General features: G+C 45.8%; 1 protein-coding gene across 1 annotated transcript; it reads right to left on the bottom strand.

Moving 5' to 3' along the window:
• Nucleotides 1-9,887: 9,887 nt before the first annotated feature.
• On the bottom strand, nucleotides 9,888-15,494 carry LOC126014406 (15 kDa protein B-like). Its single transcript, XM_049777691.1, has 5 exons — nucleotides 15,314-15,494; nucleotides 14,653-14,677; nucleotides 14,150-14,225; nucleotides 10,637-10,726; nucleotides 9,888-10,004 (listed from the first exon to the last, which is right to left on the bottom strand). Exons 1-5 carry the CDS (start codon nucleotides 15,492-15,494, stop codon nucleotides 9,888-9,890), a joined length of 489 nt encoding a protein of 162 aa, XP_049633648.1.
• Between the last annotated feature and the right edge of the window lie 5,635 nt (nucleotides 15,495-21,129).

A 21,129-nucleotide genomic window follows, 5' to 3' on the forward strand; every position in this document is an offset into this window, starting at 1 on the left:
TGAGCACAGAGTCACGAATAACCCCTGAGCACCACGAGGTGTGGCCCCCAACCCTAAGCTGGGGGACTAGAGAAATGGCTACAAGGCACATGCTTGCTTTATAAATGAGAGGTCTGAGTTTTTGTTTTCTTTTGATTTTGTTTTAGGGGCACATCTGTGATACTCAGGGATTACTCTTGACCCTGCTCTCAGGAACTACTCCTGACAGGACCATAAGGGGATGCCAGGGATCAAACTCAGGTCAGGTGTTGAATAACAGCCCTGGATGGGGCTGAATGGTAATGGGATGGATGGAAGGTGAGGCCTTTCTCCACCAGACCTGGCCACAGACCTGCAACCCTCTCTAGCCTGCCGGTCTGAGGGTTCAGGGTAGCAGCGAGGAAATGATCCACAGACAGGTTTCAGGAGACATCAGCTTTATTCAGGCCCTAGACCAGGGGTCTCAAACTCGCGGCCCTCCGTACAACATTTTGTGGCCCGCGGCCGGCCTTCAAATATCGCAATATTCGCAATTATTCGCTTACCAAATAATCGCAATAAAAATCGCATTAGTAAGAAAAAAAATCGCATTAAACATTTGCATACCCTAAGCAGTTCCATTCAGGGTATGCAAATGTTTAATGCGATTTTTTGTGATTTTTTTTCTTACTAATGCGATTTTTTATTGCGAATATTCGGTAAGCGAAATCCCTTATGCAGTCCTGCCTCACCCCGACTTTGCCTCCTGCGTCCTCCAGGTAAATTGAGTTTGAGACCCCTGCCTAGACAATACATGTGGCTCCTAAGCTTAAACCTTTTACACTGGGTTCATAGTCAGCCCTGACATTTCAACCTCTTTGAGGCATCTCCTCTCTTCCTTGCTGAATCTCCCCCAATCTCCCCTTCCTATCCCTGAGGTAATCTTTTGTTACTTCCCAAAGACCCCTCCAGAAATGGGCAGGCCTTACTATCAGGTAAATTTACATAGGAAGATGGGGGTGGGGTGACAATCAGGGGCATGCAAAGACAGTGCCCTACCTTCTGTACTATCACTGGTCTCAAGAGAGGTCTGGGTTTGATCCCCGGCATGGCATGGTCCCAAAGCACTGCTGAGATTGAACCCTGAACACCAACAAAGGATAGCCCCTGAGCTCTATAGGGTGTGGATTAGAGTAAAAAAACAATAAAAGTCAAAATTAATTAATTAATAAAAACAGGGCTGGGCCCAGAGAAATAGCACAGCGGCGTTTGCCTTGCAAGCAGCCGATCCAGGACCAAAGGTGGTTGGTTCCAATCCCAGTGTCCCATATGGTCCCCCGAGCCTGCCAGGAGCTATTTCTGAGCAGACAGCCAGGAGTAACCCCTGAGCACCGCCAGGTGTGGCCCAAAAACCAAAAAAAAAAAAAAAAAAAAAAACCTCCCCCCCCAAAAAAAAAAAAAAAACCATAAAAACATAAAAAAAAAAAAACCCAGTTGTGGGGGCCAAAGAGATAGCATGGAGGTAAGACATTTGCCTTGCATGCAGAAGGACAGTGGTTCAAATCCCGGCATCCCAAATGGTCCCCTGAGCCTGTCAGGAGCAATTTCTGAGTATAGAGCCAGGAGTAACCCCTGAGTGCTGCCAGGTGTGACCCAAAAACCAAAAAGAAAAAAACAAACAAACAACAGCAGTTGCGGGCTGGACAGAGAGTACAATGGATAGGGTCCTTGCCTTACATGTAATTAATCTAGGTTTGATCTCTGGCACCACATATGGTTCCTCTGTGTCCCACCAGGTAAATCCCATCAGAAGTTTTGTTTTGTTTTGTTTTTTGGGTCACACCTGGCAGCGCTCAGGAGTTACTCCTGGCTCCATGCTCAGAAATTGCTCCTGGCACGCTCAAGGGACCATATGGGATGTCAGGATTCTAACCTCCTACCTTCTGCATGCAAGGCAAATGCCTTACCTCCATGCTATCTCTTCGGCCCCTCACCAGAAGTTTTATGTAGAATGTATGAACTTCTTTTATTTTTGTTTTCTTTTTTTGGTTTTTGGGCCACACCCAACGGTGCTCAGGGGTTCCTCCTGGCTGTCTGCTCAGAAATAGCTCCTGGCAGGCACGGGGGACCATATGGGATGTCAGGATTTTGTTTTGTTTTGTTTTGTTTTTTAGTTTTTGGGCCACACCCAGCGGTGCTCAGGGGTTCCTCCTGGCTGTCTGCTCAGAAATAGCTCCTGGCAGGCACGGGGGACCCTATGGGACACCGGGATTCGAACCAACCACCTTTGGTCCTGGATCGGCTGCTTGCAAGGCAAACACCGCTGTGCTATCTTTCCAGGCCCATGTATGAACTTCTTGTGGGGCTGTAAGACACCCTCTTTCCTTCTGGAAATAAATACGAAAGGTGACCATATGTGACAAATTGTGTTGGAGTAGAAGGAGGATACCTTAGGATGAGATGAATATCATGAAAGACAGAGGAAAGATATACAAATGTTTGAGATAATTGAATTTCTGAGTCATACCTTGCCTGAAAGTGGAGAACCCTTGGAGGTTACTGGAGGTTAACAGGCCCTTTTTTTGAATAAGCTTTTGAATACTTATTATAGCATGAAGTTGCAATAAATATGAGTCAGGCATTCATGAGAGGGACTACTAGACCATATAGCTATTTTTCATTTTTTTTGTTTGTTTGTTTGGTTTTGGTTTTTGGGCCACACACCAATGCTCAGGAGTTGCTCCTGGATATGCGCTCAGAAATTGCTCCTGGCTTGGGATATGGGATATGAGATGCAGGGGGATCGAACTGTGGTCTATCCTAGGTTAGCCTTGTGCAAGTCAAATTCCCTACCACTTGCACCACCACTCCGGCCCCTAGACCGTGTTTTTGTTTGATGTTAAACCCAGCTGTGCTCAGGTCTTACTCCTGGCTCTGCTCAAGGATCACTCATGGGACCCAATGGGGTGGAGTCTCAAACCCATATTGGGCACATGAAAAGCAGATAGATACTGTTAGAAACTGCAAAAATAGAGGCGAGTCAATCAGTTAATTTTTGGAAGTTGCTTTATTCAGGCAAGTCTAGGTTCAAGCACAGAAAGCTGTCTCGAACCCCAAGCTCAGGAGAGAGCAGGTTTTTTTTTTTTTTTGGTTTTTGGGCCACACCCGGTAATGCTCAGGGGTTACTCCTGGCTATGCGCTCAGAAGTTGCTCCTGGCTTGGGGGACCATATGGGACACCGGGGGATCGAACCGCGGTCCGTCCAAGGCTAGCGCAGGCAAGGCAGGCACCTTACCTTTAGCGCCACCGCCCGGCCCCGAGAGAGCAGGTTTTTATACTTTCATTCCATTACATCTTCTGTCAGTTACACAAAACTACAAAAGGTGATATTTCAAACATTCCACAGGTCTACATAAACATAAATTTTAAGTTACACCATGCGGTCCCCTTCCCTGGCGTCCCTTATCTCAGTTCACCACCACCACCCCCGGTGGAATTTCGGAGATGTTTCACTGAATTGTTTTATGGTTTTGGTTATATGGTTTATATGTTTTATGGCTGCCAGAAGCTAAAAGAAAAAGGGGGGAGGCAGAGCTGCCTGCAAAATCGAGGAGCGGCAGGACAAAGTCAGATGCCTTTAGCATCAAGGAGCCCTAGGAATGGTAATGAATTGCTTTCTTACTAAGCTGCGGGAGTCCTCGGGGCCAAAGGTGCCTGGGATAGTGAATCTTAGAAAGCAGAAGCTAACAGCATGGTTGTATCTAATAAAACTATGAACTTACTATAAAGCTATAGGACTACTAAATAAACATTAACAATACCTTACCTACTCTACTATCTCTCCAGCATTAGACTATGTAACATTATTTGTTTGTTTGTTTGTTTGTTTTTGGGATTAGGGACACACCCGGTGGCTCTCAGGTTTACTCCTGGTTTTGTGCTCAGAAATAGCTCCTAGCAGACTCAGGGGACCATATGGGATGCCAGAGTCAAACCCAGGTTTAGTCCTGGGTCAGCAGCATGCATGGCAAATACCCTACTGTTGTGCAATCTCTCAGGCCCCTTCTAATTCTTCCTCCCCCCCCCCCCCCGCCACATCCGGTGACACTCAGGGGTTACTCCTGACTATGCATTCAGAAAGCACTCCTGTCTTGGGGAACCATATGGGAAGCCAGGAGATAAAACATCGGCTATTCTAGGTTAGGGCGTGCAAGGCAAACACACTACCTCTTGCACCACCTCTCTAGTCCCTAGACTATACTACTTTTTTTAAAAAAAAATTGAGGGACTGGAGCCATAGCACAGTGGTAGGGCATTTGCCTTGCATGTGGTCAACCCCTGATGAACCCTGGTTTAATCTGTGGCATTCCAGATGGTCCCCTGAGCATGCCAGGAGCCATTTTTGAACACAGAGCCAGGAGTAACCCCTGAGTGCAGTCAGGTGTGACCCAAAAACCAAATAAAATAAATTAAAACTTTATTTTTATATGTTAAGCTCTAGTATTAATGGGCAACTTTATTTATTTATTTATTTATTTTGGTTTTTGGGCCACACCCATTTGACGCTCAGGGGTTACTCCTGGCTATGTACTCAGAAATCACCCCTGGCTTGGGGGGACCATATGGAACAACGGGGGATCGAGCCGTGATCTGTCCTACACTAGCGCTTGCAAGGCAGACACCTTACCTCTAGCGCCACCTTCCCAGCCCCAGGCAAATTTATTTTTAAAATTAATTATTTTATTTAATCACTGACTAGACTACATGATTATTTTTTTCGGCCACACCCGTTTGATGCTCAGGGGTTACTCCTGGCTAAATGCTCAGAAATTGCCCCTGGCTTGAGGGGACCATATTCCTTCCTTGGCTAGCGCTTGCAAGGCAGACACCTTACCTCTAGCACCACCTCACCAGCCCCTATATGATTTTTTTATTTTTGGACCAAACCCAGTGATACTCAGGGGTTACTTCTGGTCATGTGCTCAGAAATTGCTCCTGGTGGGGCCGAAGAGATAGCACAGCAGTGAGGCATCTGCCTTGCATGCAGAGGGATGGTGATTTGAATCCCGGCATCCCATATGGTCCCCCATGCCTGCCGGGGGCGATTTTTGAGCATAGAGCCAAGAGTAGCCCCTGAGCGCTGCCGGATGTGACCCAAAACCAAAACAAAACAAAAAAATAGAGACAAAAAAGAAATCTCTCCTGATTTGGGGGACCATATGGGATGCCAGGGGATCGAACCACAGTTTGTCCTAGGCTGGCATGCACAAGGCAGACACCTTACGCCCTGAGCCACTGCTCCGACCCCAGACTATATGACTTTTATGATCCCATCAAATACTAACATTATATGACATGCTAGCAGGTTTGACATTGGAAGGCCTAGACATTTAGGTGGGAAGTCTTCAAGTGAAAGAAAGTCTGACTTTATTAGTGGGATCATTGTTTTTAACCTTTTATTTTTTTTTTCCCAATCAAGTTGAGCTTAAAGAGTGTGAGTTCAGTTTTTCCTGCTTTGCTCCCAACTGGTTTCCTGCTTTTCTGCGTGTGGCAGCCAAGAAAGTCCCCAGCACATAATTGCTTCAGGGCCCAGCACAAGCCAAAAAAGGCCCCAACAGACCTACTTTCTTCAGGGCTCTGCACAAGGTAGACTGACTCCACCTAAGAAAGGTGCCACAAGAGTGTGGCAGTTCTTCTTGGCTTCACAGCCACGCACATCCTCTAGCTCATGAATCCCACCACAACATGTAGTAAAATTCATGCTACAAGCTTGTCAATGGGGAAACAATGCAGAGCAATGTCATGCAGAGAGAATAAAGATGGCATCTCTGATGACCCAAAAAAGTACCACCTACCTAGTTAGCCTCTCAGGTAAGGGGTTTAGAGTAGAAATATGGAGGATGTTCATAGAACTCAAAGAAAGCATAGATTGAGCTGAACAGACCACAAGATAGAAATAAAACAACTTCAAACTGAAATAACAGGACTGAAAAATTCAGTAGATGAAATGTTAACCTCAATAAAAAGCCTCTCCAACAGAGTAACAGCAGCTGAGGACAGAATCAGTGAGCTGGAAGATAAAATGTAAAACAGCTTCATACAGGGGGCTGGAACGATAGCACAGTGGTAGGGTGAATGCCTTGCATGCAGCTGACAGAGGAGGGATCCAGTTCGATTCTCAACATCCCATATAATTCCCCAGTCTGCCAGGAACAATTTTTGAGTGCAGAGCCAGGAGTAACCTGTTGAGCACAGCTGGATGTGGTCCAACAACCAATCATTCAAACAATAAATAAAGTTAAAAGAAACTTACATGGGGCCGGAGAGATAGCACAGTGGCGTTTGCCTTGCAAGCAGCCGACCCAGGACCTAAGGTGGTTGCTTCAAATCCTGGCTTCCCATATGGTCCCCCGTGTCTGCCTGCCAGGAGCTATTTCTGAGCAGACAGCCAGGAGTAACCCCTGAGCATCGCCGGGTGTGGCCCAAAACCAAAAAACCATAACCAAAAAACTTACATAAAGCAGAACAGATTGGAAAAGAACCTTAAAGCAAATGATTAAACAATGGAAAAATTACTCAAAGAATGTGAATAGAGGTCAGAGCTGTGGTGCAAGTGTTAGGGTGTCTGCCTTGCATGTGCTAACCTAGGATGGATTGCAGTTCGATTCCCAGGTGTCCCATATGGTCGCCCAAGCCAGGAGCCATTTCCGAGTGTATAGCCAGGAGTAACCTCTGAGCATCACTGGGTGTGCCCCCCCAAAAAATAGTGTGAACAGATGAAAATAGAAGTATTTTATAAACTCGACGTAATAATCATTGGAGGGGGCCAGAGAGATAGCACAGAGGCAGTGCATTTGCCTTGCATGTGGCAGACCCCGGACAGATGGTGGTTCAAGTGTTGACATCCCATATGGTACCCTGAGCCTGTCAGAAGTGACTTCAGAGTACAGAGCCAGGAGCAACCCTGAGTGCTGCCAGTCTGACTCAAAAACAAAAAAAAAGAAATAGGGCCCGGAGAGATAGCACAGCGGCGTTTGCCTTGCAAGCAGCCGATCCAGGACCAAAGGTGGTTGGTTCGAATCCCGGTGTCCCATATGGTCCCCCGTGCCTGCCAGGAGCTATTTCTGAGCAGACAGACAGCCAGGAGTAACCCCTGAGCACTGCCGGGTGTGGCCCAAAAACCAAAAAAAAAAAAAAGGAAATAAGAAAGAAAAAAGAAAAATTGGAGTTCCAGAGACCCAGGAAGATAATTCTCAAGAAGAATCAACAGTCAAGGACATCATTACAGAGAAACCTCAAGAGCTAAATACTGCATGCAACCAAATTCTGCATGCTTAAAGAGTACCAACTAAAAGAGACCCAAAGAAATGCAATTTGAGGGCCAGAGAGATAGCACAGAGGTAGAGCATTTGCCTTGCATGCAGCCAACCTGGGATGAATCGGTTGGATTCTTGGAATCCCATGTGGTCCCCAAGGCTTGCCAGGAGCAATTTCAGAGCACAGAAGTGATACCTGGACATCACCGAGTGTGGCCTGAAAACCAATCAATTAATCAATAAATAAACTGCTTTAAAAAGAATAAGAAAAGCACCAGAGACACATCCTACTCACAATGATAAATCCCAGATAGGAATAAAATACTGAAAGCAGGGGCCAGAGATGTGGCACAGGGCGTAAGGTATCTGACTTGCTTGCGCGCTAGCCTAGGACGGACCACAGTTTGATCCCCTGGAGTCCCATATGATCCCCAAGCCAGAAGCGATTTCTGAGTGCATAGCCAGGAGTAACCCCTGCGTGTCACCAGTTGTGAACCAAAAACAAAAAACAACAAAAAGAATAATGAAAGCAGCAAGATCAAAAAAGGAAATTACATTCAAAGGAGCATCTTTAAGATTTACAGCAGACCTGTCACAAGAAATCCTCAAGGCCAGAAGGCAGTGGTGGAATATAGTGACAAAACTCAATTAATGAATACTCCACCTAGAATACTGCACCCAACCAGACTCACTTTCAGGTTTGAAGGCAGTATACATAGCCCATGCAAGGCAAATACCGTACAGCAGTGCTATCATTACAACCCCTACGAGTTATTTCTGAGCAAAGATCCAGGAGTAACCACTGAGCACATTTAGTGTGACCCCCAAACAAAACAAAATGAAAATGGAGCTCAGGCAAGCACACAGTGGTGCTGTCTGGAATGCTGGTGTGTTGTGTTGTGTGTTGTGTGTTGTGTAGGGGCTGTAACAGTTTGTGGTCATCCCAAATGACCACCATTTCCCTCCATAGGGAGAGAAACTGGGGATCTCAGCTTATCCTACTTAGCCCAGACTGACTATTTCCCACCTCTCCCAACAGTGGTCACTTTTTGTTGCGTTCCCACTGCATCCTCCACAGTGGTTACTACCCAAGATGGCAAGAGATTGCTGTGTGGTTAATCAATATCCTTGAGTCTTACATTTCTTACTTAAATTTGTGTGTTTGTGTGTGTGTGTGTTGGTGCATGAACTCAGGATCTTTTACATGTAAATCATGTGTTCTGTCATTGAGCCAATCACTTACACTCTGTAAAAGTGCCAGGTGGTGACTGCAGCTCCCAAAGCAGTCCAGAGAACAGAGAGACTGTACAGGAAGTGGCATGTATCAATGTTGGCTCTTATTTCTTTCAAGAAGAGGACCCTAGGCCTCCCTGGGCTGGTTACTACAAAGTCAAGTTCTCTAAATGGAAGTGAATAGGATAGTCTACAACCTAGCCCCTTGTGTGAGAATTTTGCTCGGATACTTCTATAACAAAACTATTAAAGAGGAATATGCTAGAGAGAAGAAAATAGCACCACCCACCCATCTATCCATCCATCCATCCATCCATCCATTCATCTACCCACCCACCTACCCACCCACCCAACCACCCATCCATCCATCATCCATCTATCCATACATACATACATACATACATACATACATACATACATACATACATCCTGTTGGATGTGTCATTGAGTATTCTGATGTGCCAGGCACAGTCCTTGGGGCTGGGGAGACAGCCTAACCAACACCAAGGATTTCCTGGTAGATGAGCTACATGTGGTGAGTAAGCAAGAGGCCAAAGATGATGGTGAGACTTAGGGACAAAAGAAGCTGTCATGGGGGAGACTCTGGGAAGGGTTAGTTTGGGATCCTAAGTGTGCAATGCCCCTTGGGCATTCCGGACAGGCTTCCAGGTGTCTGAGATGTAAGTGGGGCCTACAAAAATTTAGGTTGAAGTTTGTGATGAAAGAGGAAGTCAGAATTTAAGGTGGCTGGATGGTCATGGTAGGAAAGTTCAGCCACCTTTCCAAGGCTCTGGGAAGTTTTTTCTTGCCATCATCTGTGCCCGAACCTCAGGGATTCTGTGTTTCCATCTTGCACTGTAGGATCTTTTCCAGGGCTGCCTCATTGATACCTCACCCCCAAGTCCATTTGCTCCCTGATAATTTATACAGACTCCTCATTCACTTCATCATTTATTTTATTTATAGGGATGTGATTCTCACCAGAAGGTGGGCTGGTCTCTTGGAAGTGCCTGGAATTCTGAAGGGACATTAAGCTGTCACAGTGACTAGGCAAGGAGCTAGGGTACTCAGGGAAGAACTGCCCTCCCAGCATTCCTGGAGCATTTTGTGTATCTTCATAATCATCTGCAGCTGGCTCAGGAGAACCCAGCTCTGTTGCAGGGGACACAGAGGTCATGCATGGGGGGAGCAGGAAGGGTTTCTGTGGGAGATGACTTGAGATGTGTCTTGAGAGATAAAAAGGATTCATGGATACAGCAAAGTTACTAGAATAACTCTAATCAGAGGGAAGCCAGTTGCAACTGCAGGGACAAGTAAGTGCACAGACTTCTACTGTGCTTGAGGAGAGAACATGTTGTGGTGAGAACATCTTCTCCAGGCCTAGAAGTTTCTCAGGATGTTACCGATGATTTCATACTTGGCCCTCTCATACATTTCTTTGGCCTTCTCGTACGTGCTACTTGTCGGTTCCTCAGCAGAACGCCTCACCCGGGGGCCCTGTGGAAATAATGCTGAAAAATCATTCCTGTCCCTGACATGATGTCCTTCCTGTGGAAGCTCTCCAGGCAAGGTGAGGAGAGTAAGGCACAGGCAGAGAGGTGGTGATGGGCCCAGAAGTGGTGCCCACCTGCCATTTTCCCTCAAAGCCCAGAGGGTCTTGACTGTGGCTCATCTTTTGGCCAGTCACTCACTCACCAGAACACTTCAACTTGGGTTCATTTTTTTCAAATGTGGGGTGGGGAGTGGGGGGTCAGGTCTCATGGGCAGAATCAGTCAAGGCCTTGTGATCTCCACAGACACCTCCCAACCTAGCCCAAGCTTCCATCATTGGACTCCTTCCCCTGCCCTCCTGATGAGAGCCTATTGGTCCTCTAGCCCCATCCCTCCACACATTTCATAAACTTTGCACCTGACACCCCTCAGCTTGCATTTTGAAGGACTTGATTTGCCCCATTTTCGTGAGGAGTATTCTGAGGCCTCACATGACCAAGTCACTGGCCCAGACACAGTACCTCAGCCATGCGGTAGAAACCAGGCAGGAGGTGAATAGATGAAAGTGAGGCAGCTAAGGGTGCACGGTGAGGAAACCAGGGCAGCAGTTTTACCTCCTGGGTTGTTGTGACACTCACCCCTGGCTGGAACCGTTGGTCGCATCTGACCAGCAGGGCACGGGTCACTTGCCCATGTACCACGAAGGCGCCAGAACACTGTCGCTCCTCCTGTAAAGGAGCAATCACAGGGCTAGGAACATCCCCCATGTCCATATCTCCAACTGGTTCCTGTCAGTCCTTGCCCTGGGGAATGTGCCTTTCCTGACACTTGACTGCCTCTTTCCCAATCCTACTCAAACTAGAGGCACACAGTGAGAATCACCCCAAAGATCAGGGAGAAACAGTGGTTTAGGATGGGAGGAGCTGGTGGACTAAAGGTGCAGCCGCAGAAGGAATGGACAGATGGAGGCAGTTACAAAATGGGAAAGAGCATTATGATTCAGCATGCCCAGAGCAAGCCATGTTTATTTAAAATAGAAGTGCATATAAAGAATCAGAGAAATTGCATTGCCCTTTAATGGTGAGGTGAAACGAGAGGATACTCCACATCCTGACTTCAATGTAGGATATGCAGATTCCAGGATCTTTAATACAGAAACATGATACCAACAACAGAGACTGTGTGAAAAGTGTGTTGGCACTATGGACAATGTCTTGGATTGGACGATCTAACTTGCCTGAAACCTAGAGTTGGTCTTATGCCAGGAAACTTCAGGGGTAGAGTCTCTTTGTATTTAGGCAAGGTTATTCCTTTCCATGCCCTTCATATTTTGGTGGGCCTATGCAAACAACAATTGCCACTCTAACACCGTTTTTACTGTGCTCCTTTGACTCTAATCCTTAAAGAAAAAACCCACTTAAAATTTGAGGTTAACTTAAGCTAATATGCATGTACATGGAAATGTAAAAAATAGTACGCCTCTAATGTTTAAGGAGTTACGTAAATTTTATGGCTTTAGATTGCCTTGTGTGCTGTTAAGAAGTATTATAATGTGTTACAATCTGGGGACTTGAGGGACAAAGTAATAGTACATGGATTCTGTTTTATTTATCTTAATGTTCTTTGGCTGAAAGTTCAAAGTTAAGATATCAGGGCCCAGGAAGGTGGCGCTACAGGTTAGGTGTCTGCCTTGCAAGCGGATGGACCTCGGTTTGATCCCCCGGTGTCCCATATGGTCCCCCCGAGCCAGGGGTGATTTCTGAGCGCATAGCCAGGAGTAACCCCTGAGCGTCAAACGGGTGTGGCCCAAAAACCAAAAAAAAAAAAAAAAAGTTAAGATATCAGCAAGGTGGGGCCGGGAAGGTGGTGCTAGAGGTAAGGTGTCTGCCTTGAAAGCGCTAGTCAAGGATCAGGACCTCGGTTCGAATCAGGACCGCGGTTCGATCCCCCGGCATCCCATATGGTCCCCCCAAGCCAGGGGCGATTTCTGAGCACATAGCCAGGAGTAACCCTTGAGCGTCAAACGGGTGTGGCCCCCCCCCCAAAAAAAAAAAGATATCAGCAAGGGGACTTCTGAGAATTATGTTATGGGTGATTGTTCTTCCACTGTAACTTTACCTTGTCCTCTTTCTTTGCATCTTTGTTCTCATAATTAAAAATAAAAAAATAAAAAAAAAGAATCAAAGAAATAGCACAGAGGTAGGACATTTTCCTTGCATGCAGCTGACCCAGAATGGACATTGGTTTAAATCCAGACATCTCATATGGTCCCCCGAGCCTGCCAGGAGCAATTTCTTAGTGCAAGCCAGGAGTAACCCCTGAGTGCCACCAGGTGTGACCCAAATAAACAAAATAATAATAATAATAAAAATTATATAAATGTATATTTAAAAATCACAGGTGACAAAACACCAACAGGAAATGATGAACTATCATTTGGTAGTGGGATGAATGGAGATTTCATTCTGTTTTATTTCTTCTCCATGTTTTGGTACTACTATTATGTTTTGGTATTATTATTATAATAAATTATTTTCCTAATTTTTTTCCTTGGGCCATACCAGGCAATGCTCAGGAGAGTTCATACCTGGCTCTCCACTCAAGAATTACTCCTTACGGCACTCGAGGGACCATCTGGGGTGTTGGGCATCCAACCCAGGTAGGCTGCATGCAAGGCAAGCACCCACCCAGCTGTACTAGTGCTCTGGCACTATTTTCCTAATTTTTTATTAAAATATGTCTGAGGGGCCAAAGGAATAGTACCAGTGGTGTTTAATCTCTGGCATCCCATATGGCCCCCTGAATCTTGTTAGGTGTGATCCCCAAAGGCAGAGCCAGAAGAAAGCTCTAAACACTCCTGGATGTGTCCCTTCAAAAAAAAAAAAAAAAACAAAAAACAAAAAACAAGATACCTTGAAATAAATTATAATTCTAATTTGTTCTTTCTCTTTTCATATTTAATATTTTATTTTATCTTATTTATTTATTTTTTGGTTTTTGGGTCACACTCGGCAGTGCTCAGGCGTTACTCCTGGCTCCACACTCAGAAATCGCTTCTGGCAGGCACAGAAGACTATATGGGATGCCGGGATTCAAACCAATGACCCTCTGCATGAAAGGCATGGGGGCCCGGAGGTGGCGCTAAAGGTAAGGTGCCTGTCTTGCCTGCGCTAGCCTTGGACGGACCGCGGTTCGATCCCCCGGTGTCCCATATGGTCCCCCAAGCCAGGAGCAACTTCTGAGCACATAGCCAGGAGTAACCCCTGAGCGTTACCGGGTTTGGCCCCCCCCCCAAAAAAATACCCAAGAAAGGCAAACGCCCCACCTCCATGCTATCTCTTCGGCCCCTCATATTTAATATTTTAATGTATTGGGGCCAGAAAATAGCATGCAAGCAATGTGGGTTTGATCTTTGGACTCTCATATGATTTCCCCTAGCACTGCCCAGGAATAATCACTAAGCACAGAGCTTAGAGTAACCCTGAGCATCACTGGGTTTGGACCCCAAAACCAAAATAATAACAAGAAAAAATAATGTTTATAGGTATAGCCCAGTACCAGGCTATACCTACTGTAGGTTGGGATTCATGCAGGGCTAGGAATCAAAATCAAGTACATGAACCCCTTTGAACAATCACCCAAGACCTGGGGCCTGGAGGAAAAATCCTTTGTTTGTTTGTTTGTTTGTTTTATTTTGTTTTGTTGGCCACACCCGGTGGCACCCAGGGGTTACACCTGGCTACTGTGCTCAGATATCGCTCCTGCTGGCTCAGGGATCATATGGGATGCTGAGGATAGAACCCAAGTTCATCCTCGGTCAGCTGTGTGCAAGGCAAATGCCCTATCGCTGTGCTATTGTTCTGGCCTTTGGAAAAACTATTTTTGAATAAAGAATTCAGGGTTGGAACATAGTACCTCAAAGGACTAAGAGCATGCTTAAAATGCAGGGAAGCTGGGTTCAGTTCTTGGCCTGCAGGATAACCCAAGCACAAGGTCAGGAATAACCCCAGAACATTCACTGGATTTGGCCCCCAAAGGCAAAGCAAACAATGAAATAAATAGAAAGGCTTCTACAGTGAAACCTCACATGATAGATGGGGTCTGGAGACATCTATCCCCCAGGAGGTAGAATGGGAGGTACTTCTGCTTACCCCATTATCCCGGAAGGCACAGTTCTGAGACTCTCTCTGCTGGTTGGCTTGGCACACTGTCTCTTTAATCTGGAATCTGAATAGTGAATGGCCGGTGATATTCTAGAAAAGCAAAATAAAGTTTTGCAAAATAATATAAGCAAATAATGAAGCAAATAAGTAATAAAAATAAGTAAAAGCAAATAATAAAAATTATTTCCCGGGCCCGGAGAGATAGCACAGCAGCGTTTGCCTTGCAAGCAGCCGATCCAGGACCAAAGGTGGTTGGTTCGAATCCTGGTGTCCCATATGGTCCCCCGTGCCTGCCAGGAGCTATTTCTGAGCAGACAGCCAGGAGTCACCCCTGAGCACCGCTGGGTGTGACCCAAAAAAATTTTTTTTTCCTTTCACAGATGAGGGAGCAAGGGCAGAAAGAGGTGACAGTGACAAATTGGGAAGATCCAAGCAGAGATCTAAACTTTCCACCCAAACCAAGCTGCTGCTTACAGGTCCTCAGTCAAAACTGAAGGGGCCAAGGGCTTTTGGAAACTGTTCAAAGAGAGCCACTTCTGGGCTGAACAATAGTACAGCAGGTAGGGTACTTGCCTTGCATACGGTCAACTTTGGTTCAATCACCTGCATCACATATGGTCCCTGTGCCTTCCCACAAGTAATCGCTGAGGGCAGAGCCCAGAGTAAATTCGAAGCACTGCCAGGTATGGCCCCCCCCCAAAATACAAAAGCAAACACAAAAAGAATACCACTTCTAAGCTATCTGGGGTTATCCAATCTCTGCCCCCAAATTAACTTCTGTGAAGAACAAAAGCTTACCTTGCACCCCAGGTGCAAGAAGAGAAGCAATGAATGTGTAGGGGACATTAGTTCCACTTGGAAAGATATGGATTGGAAGCTTCGAATCCTGTCTGCTCTATAAAATTTTGCAGATTTCTCCCAGCTCCTAGCCAAAGTGCCGGCTGAATTCCTGACCTCACATTTTCACTCTGAGGTCAAATCCTGAATTTATCCGGGAACTAGTTGTCAGGCCTGAAATTAGACTTGACGAAACATCACAATTGTAATAACAGTTCCTATTCCCCAGGAACTTGGTAATGTGACCCAGTAGCCTCTCACGCCATCATCAGTCTTGAATGCTATCTGTCTTTCCTGACCAGGGCCCTTGGACACTCACCAAGCCAGGCGCTGGGAAAGTTTGCACCAGCCGGAAGAGGGGCTGCCCACGTTGCCCCTGGTTGAAGATCTGTAAAGCCTGAGTGACTATCTCCTCATAGTTGGCACGGCTCTGGGCCACACAGGCAAGTGCTGCCAGGCCTACCATGAGTACCAGCATCCTCCAACCTCCTGCCATCGTTCCTTCTTCCATCCGCTCTCACTTGCAGCCCTTTTTAAGTCCGACTTAGGCCAACTTGCCCAAGGGGTGTTGGCAACATGTAGGTCTGGTGCCATCCTGGAAAGAATTTCTTCTTTCCTGGGCTAGAGGCCTCAGATTGACCAATGTTTCAAAAGAATATTGACTAAGAGGCAAAAATATTTGGGCAATAGCCCAGGGTCTATCAATGGGGTTCTGAGAGCCCTGATCTGGGGGTAGTATTGGCAAGCCCCTTTCCTCTGGGTCTCAATGTCCCCTGTCCCCCTACAGTGTCATGAAGTAGCTGCCTCCCTGACAGTGCAGGAACCCTAGCCATTTCTGCCTGCTTGAGCTAGCTTGATACCAAAACAAGTGCCCAGTACCAATGCCCCTATGTATAACAGTTTTTCAGTCAAGTGTACAAGAGATGGTTCAGTCTAATGTTGTCTCAGGTTGCCATCACAATGCCACGTGTGTGTTTTTAAATTGATAGCTCAGGGCGGAGTGCCTTGAATCAGCTGACCTGACTTTGTTCCCTGGCATCCTATATGGTCCCCTGAACCAGCCAGGAGTAATTTCCAAGTGTAGAACCAGGAGTAACCCCTGATAACTGTGGGTGACCCAAAACAAACAAAAATATTGGTAACTCTATGGTAGAGCACATGGTTGTATGAATGAGATCCTAATTTTGATCTCTAGCATGCATAGTCGCATACACACATATGCACACACTCACAGATTGGTGTGTGATGGTGCCTTCTGTACCTCTAGTTTCTAATTTTTATAAGAAAAAAGCAGTTTCAAGGGCTACAGGTTACACAAGGTTCACCAAAGTTCAATCCCTGACACTACATATGGTTCCCAAGCTCTGCCAGGTATGATCCCAAAATGCAGAGCCAAAAGGAATCCCTAAGTGCAACTGGATTTGTGCCCCACCAAAAAATACCAGTTACCTTGATTGTGATGGATTATGGTCCTGTTTTGTTCTTAGTATTCTTCAGAAGGGCATGTGTTGCTTTTTTTTTTAATAACTTCCAATAATTAATATTAAGAAAAATAAGGGACTGGGCCCGGAGAGATAGCACAGCGGTGTTTGCCTTGCAAGCAGCCGATCCAGGACCAAAGGTGGTTGGTTCGAATCCCGGTGTCCCATATGGTCCCCCGTGCCTGCCAGGAGCTATTTCTGAGCAGACAGCCAGGAGAAACTCCTGAGCACCGCCGGGTGTGGCCCCAAAACCAAAAAAAAAAAAGGACTGTAAAGGTAGTACAAAATATCATGTGTTTATCTTTCATGCAGCCAAACCTTGTTTGATCCTGGGCATCCCATTTAATTCTCCAAACACAGCCAAGAGTAATTCCTGAGTGCAGAGCCTGGAGTGATCTCTGAGCATTACTGGGTGTGGCACCCAAGCAAACAAACAAAAAAATCTGGATGTCTAAACCAAGGAAGTAACACAAAGTTTGAGATTTTTGCCTTCATGTGAATGACCCCACATTGATCCTTTGCATTACAGGTTCCTTCTAGCACACCTGGAAACAACCCTTGCCACCAGCCCAGAACAAGAACCAGGAATAGCCTTTGGATGTGCCCCCACAACAAAAACAAACAAATCGCAATTTGAATGCCTAACTCTGAGAAAAATCCAAGATGTCACCTTTCATGGCCCATTGTGTCATATGGCTGGAGAGTGGCAGCTCCTTCAGGGAGTCTCATTGGCCACCTCTCTCTGGCTATTCCTTATAGGCAAGGTGAAGAGACCTCAAATAAATTAGGGATCCTTGGAATGGGCAGGCCAGGCAACAAATCAGAAGAGGAGCAACAGGGACTCACCTTGATTCCCTTGCCAGATTTGCCTATTAACTTCCTGGCTGCCCTGGTCTGTAGGGGTCCTACTCTTCTACTCAACTAGGGGAGAACAACTAGATGGTGTTGCCACTGAAGCCCTTTGGTGGGGAAACCAAGGCACCAAGTAGCTCAAAGTACTTCCTCTAAAAGCATAGTTTAGATGTGGGAAGGTCAGGGTCAAAAGTAGGGAAAAGAGCCAAAGCGAAAACAGTTCTGTTGGGACTTCAACCAATAGGTCACTGGAGGCCGAAACTCATCGTGAAATGCTAGAAGCCTTGATGAATGGTGGGAAATTCATCTCAGCCTCAGTATGCTTCACAGTTGTGGTTGTGTTCTCCTGTGAATAGTGCTGCTCCTTTTTGGAAAACAGATCCACAGATTGGTTGGAAGTTGTGTATATCACACGTTCTTAGCAGAAAGAAACTACAGTAGCTGGTTTGGTGGGAGCTGGTCTTGGACCCATCATGGGGAATGACAGGGGTAAAAAAAGAAAGTGGTACACCCTGTGGAATTTTCTGAAATTGTTCTTTAATACTTATCAATTAATTATATCACGAATAGTTATCAATTTGGGTAGTTTTGTTCCTCACCCCCTTCTCAAGACCAAGATCTAAAGTGAATTTTGTTTTAAATTCTCACAACTGGCAGCTAAGGGCTTGAGATCAAGATGCTGCTAAGCATTCCTCAATGGAGAGGAGGAATAAAAAGGAGAAGTCAAACACAATGAAGAATGGTCTTGCCCCAAATGTTAGTAGGGCTGAGGTTGAGAAATGCTGAGACAGAGCAACATAGGAGATGAACACATAAAAACTGGATGGACCAATTTTATGAATACATAATACTTGGTAACAAAGGGAAGAAATAGTGACAGATGTAATTCCATACTTTTTTTTGGGGTGGGGGTCACACCCAGCAGCGCTCAGGGGTTACTCCTGGCTCTATGCTCAGAAATCGCTCCTGGAAGGCACAGGGGACCCTATGGGATGCTGGGATTCGAACCACCATCCTTCTGCATGAAAGGCAAATGCCTTATCTCCATGCTATCTCTCCGGCCCCCATACTTTTTTTTTTAATAGGGAACATATCTAGTGATTTTAAGAGGTTCAGAGTAGTTCTGGGTATCAAACTCAAGGCCTCATACATGGTAGATCTGTGCTCTACCATTTGGGGCATATCCCAAACCCTCCCATTCTCAAACTGATATATATTTTATAACTCCCAGAAAATGCAGAGAAGATTGATGCTTGGCAGGACAGAAAATGGAATGGAATGAGTGGGTGCAGTGAAGGACATTGCAGAGCTTGGACAGATTAAACAAGATGGTGCCAGCCTAGCTTGCAACTTAAATATAATTCCTTCCATGGAAAATCATTTGCTACTAATATCTATCAAATATTATTAGCAAAGTGTCGGTAAGAATGTTCATTAAAGTATTAATCTTTTCCCTCTGTGGAGCTAGAAAAAGATGTTTACATTATTTACCAAAAGTTGTTTGCCCATCCTTTCCCTTTACTATAGTGATGACTGGAGGTTGCATATTTTATTTGCCATGCTCAAACACCCTAGGTTGTGCAAGCACCCGGAATGGGGAGTGATGCCTGGGATATGATTCTAAAAACTTTTAAATTGGAGCAGGAGGGACTAGAGAGATAGCACAGTGATAGGGCATTTATTTGCTTTACAATGGTCCTCAAACAATGGCCTGTGGGCCACATGTTGTATTTGTTTTTGTTTTGTTTCTTCACTCAAAATAAGATATATGCATAGGAATTTGTTCATAGTTTTTGTTTTTATTATAGTCTGGCCCTCCAATGATCTGAGGGACAGTAAACTGGCCCCCTGTTTAAAAAGTTTGAAGACCACTGGCATGTGGCTGACCTGAGAGGGACCTGGTTTGATTCCCGGCATCCCATATGGTCCCCCCAGCCTGCCAGGGGCGATTTCTGAGTTAAGAGCCAGGAGTAATCCCTGAGCACAGCTGGGTATGGCCCCCAAACCAATCAATCAATCAATCAATCAGTAAATAAATTGGAGCAGGATAGATAATGCAGAGATTATGGTGCTTGCCTTGTATGTGGCCAATCACTGACCAGCACTGCACATGGTATCTTGAATACCACCAGGGTTCGATCCTGAGCACAGAGCCAGGAATAGCCCCTGAGCACCACGAGATGTGGCCCCAATTCCTCCTTTAATTAAGCTGGGTGACTAGAGAAATGGCTCAGAGGGCACATGCTTGCTTTACAGGTGAGAGGTCTGAGTTTTTGTTTTGTTTTGATTTTGTTTTAGAGGCATACCTGCGATACTCAGGGGTTACTCTTGACCCTGCCCTCAGGAATTACTCCTGGCAGGACCATACGGGGATCAAATTCAGGTCAGGGACATACAAGGCAAGTGCCTACCCACTGTATTATCTCTGTGGCCTCAAGAGAGGTCTGGGTTTGATCCCCAGCACAGCCTGGTCCCTAAACACTGCTGAGATTGACCCCTGAACACCAACCAAGAATAATACCTGAGTTCGATAGGGTGTGGATAAGAGTAAGAAAATAAGTAAGGGCAGGAGAGATAGTATGGAGGTAAGGCATTTGTCTTGCATGCAGAAGGATGGCGGTTCAAAATCATGGCATCCCATATGGAGCAATTTCTGAGCGTAGAGCCAGGAGTAACTCTTAAGCACTGCTGGATGTGACCCAACCCCCCCCCCCCAAAAAAAAAGAAAGAAAGAAAAAGAAAAGAAAAAAGAAAACAAGTAAAAGTCAAAATGAAATAAAAAAATAAAAACGGTTGCAGGCTGGACAGAGAGTACTATGGATAGGATCCTTGCCTTACATGCAGTTAAATTAGGTTTGATCTTTGGCACCACATATGAATCCCCTGAGTCCCACCAATTGGTGAGTCCCACCACGAGTTTCATGCCATGTTTATTAGTGTCTTATTTTTCTCTGCAGTGTCAGGGAAACAGTTCAGGGCCTCACTAATGTGTAAGATGTACATTATATATTTGAGTCACATCTCCAGTACTACTCCACATTAAAAAATTTATTTTGGGGGGCCGGAGAGATGGCATGGAGGTAAGGCGTTTGCCTTGCATGCAGAAGGTAGGTGGTTCAAATCCCGGCATCCCATCTGGTCCCCTGAGCCTGCCAGGAGTGATTTCTGAGTGCAGAGCCAGCCCCCTGAGGGCTGCCAGGTGTGATGCAAAACCCAAAAGAAAAAAATTTATTTTGGGCTTATCAGAATGTTGGAGCAACAGTACTTAGGATAGGGCACTTGCCTTGCATGCAATCAACTCAGTTTTGATTCCTGGCATCTCAATTGATTTTCCCAAGCCCACCAAGAGTGATCCCTGAGCATTGAGCCAGGAGTAAGCCTTTAGTACTATTAGATGTGGTCCAAAACAAGCAAAAATTGGGGACAGTGCTTCCAAGCACTGATCTGGAGACTGGGGGTCAGATGGGATACTGGTTCAATGCTCAGGCTTATATATGTACCACTTGGGCCCTGTCGTTCAGAGACCATTGAAGTTAAACTTGTTAATTGGGAGTGGCCATGTGATGTGAAGGATCAAACCAAGGCCCTGCACATGCAAAGCATGGACCTATGACCCTTGTGCTGTCTCCCTGAGCCCCTACTGCACAATTGTTAATTTTTCTCAGAACATGTCTCTATGCCTTTCACAGAGCCAGCACAGACCTGTGTGACTCCTTTAGAATGTCCCAAAGCTCCCATACCTCCCTTGAGAAAAACAACTGGAGTCAAAGCTCCTAAGGTCAGAGAACTGTGAAGAAA

Source organism: Suncus etruscus, chromosome 7, assembly GCF_024139225.1.
Source record: "Suncus etruscus isolate mSunEtr1 chromosome 7, mSunEtr1.pri.cur, whole genome shotgun sequence".
Taxonomy (NCBI): domain Eukaryota; kingdom Metazoa; phylum Chordata; class Mammalia; order Eulipotyphla; family Soricidae; genus Suncus; species Suncus etruscus.

Excerpts from the sequence above, each read along its gene's own strand:
- LOC126014406 (XM_049777691.1), bottom strand. The coding sequence starts at position 15,494 with ATGGCAGGAGGTTGGAGGATGCTGGTACTCATGGTAGGCCTGGCAGCA. Across the intron at positions 14,678-15,313 it reads CCCAGCGCCTGGCTTGGTGA|TTTCCAAAAGCCCTTGGCCC; the intron begins GTGTCCAAGGGC and ends CTCTTTGAACAG. Across the intron at positions 14,226-14,652 it reads AAAAGCCCTTGGCCCCTTCA|ATTCCAGATTAAAGAGACAG; the intron begins GTTTTGACTGAG and ends TTCACTATTCAG.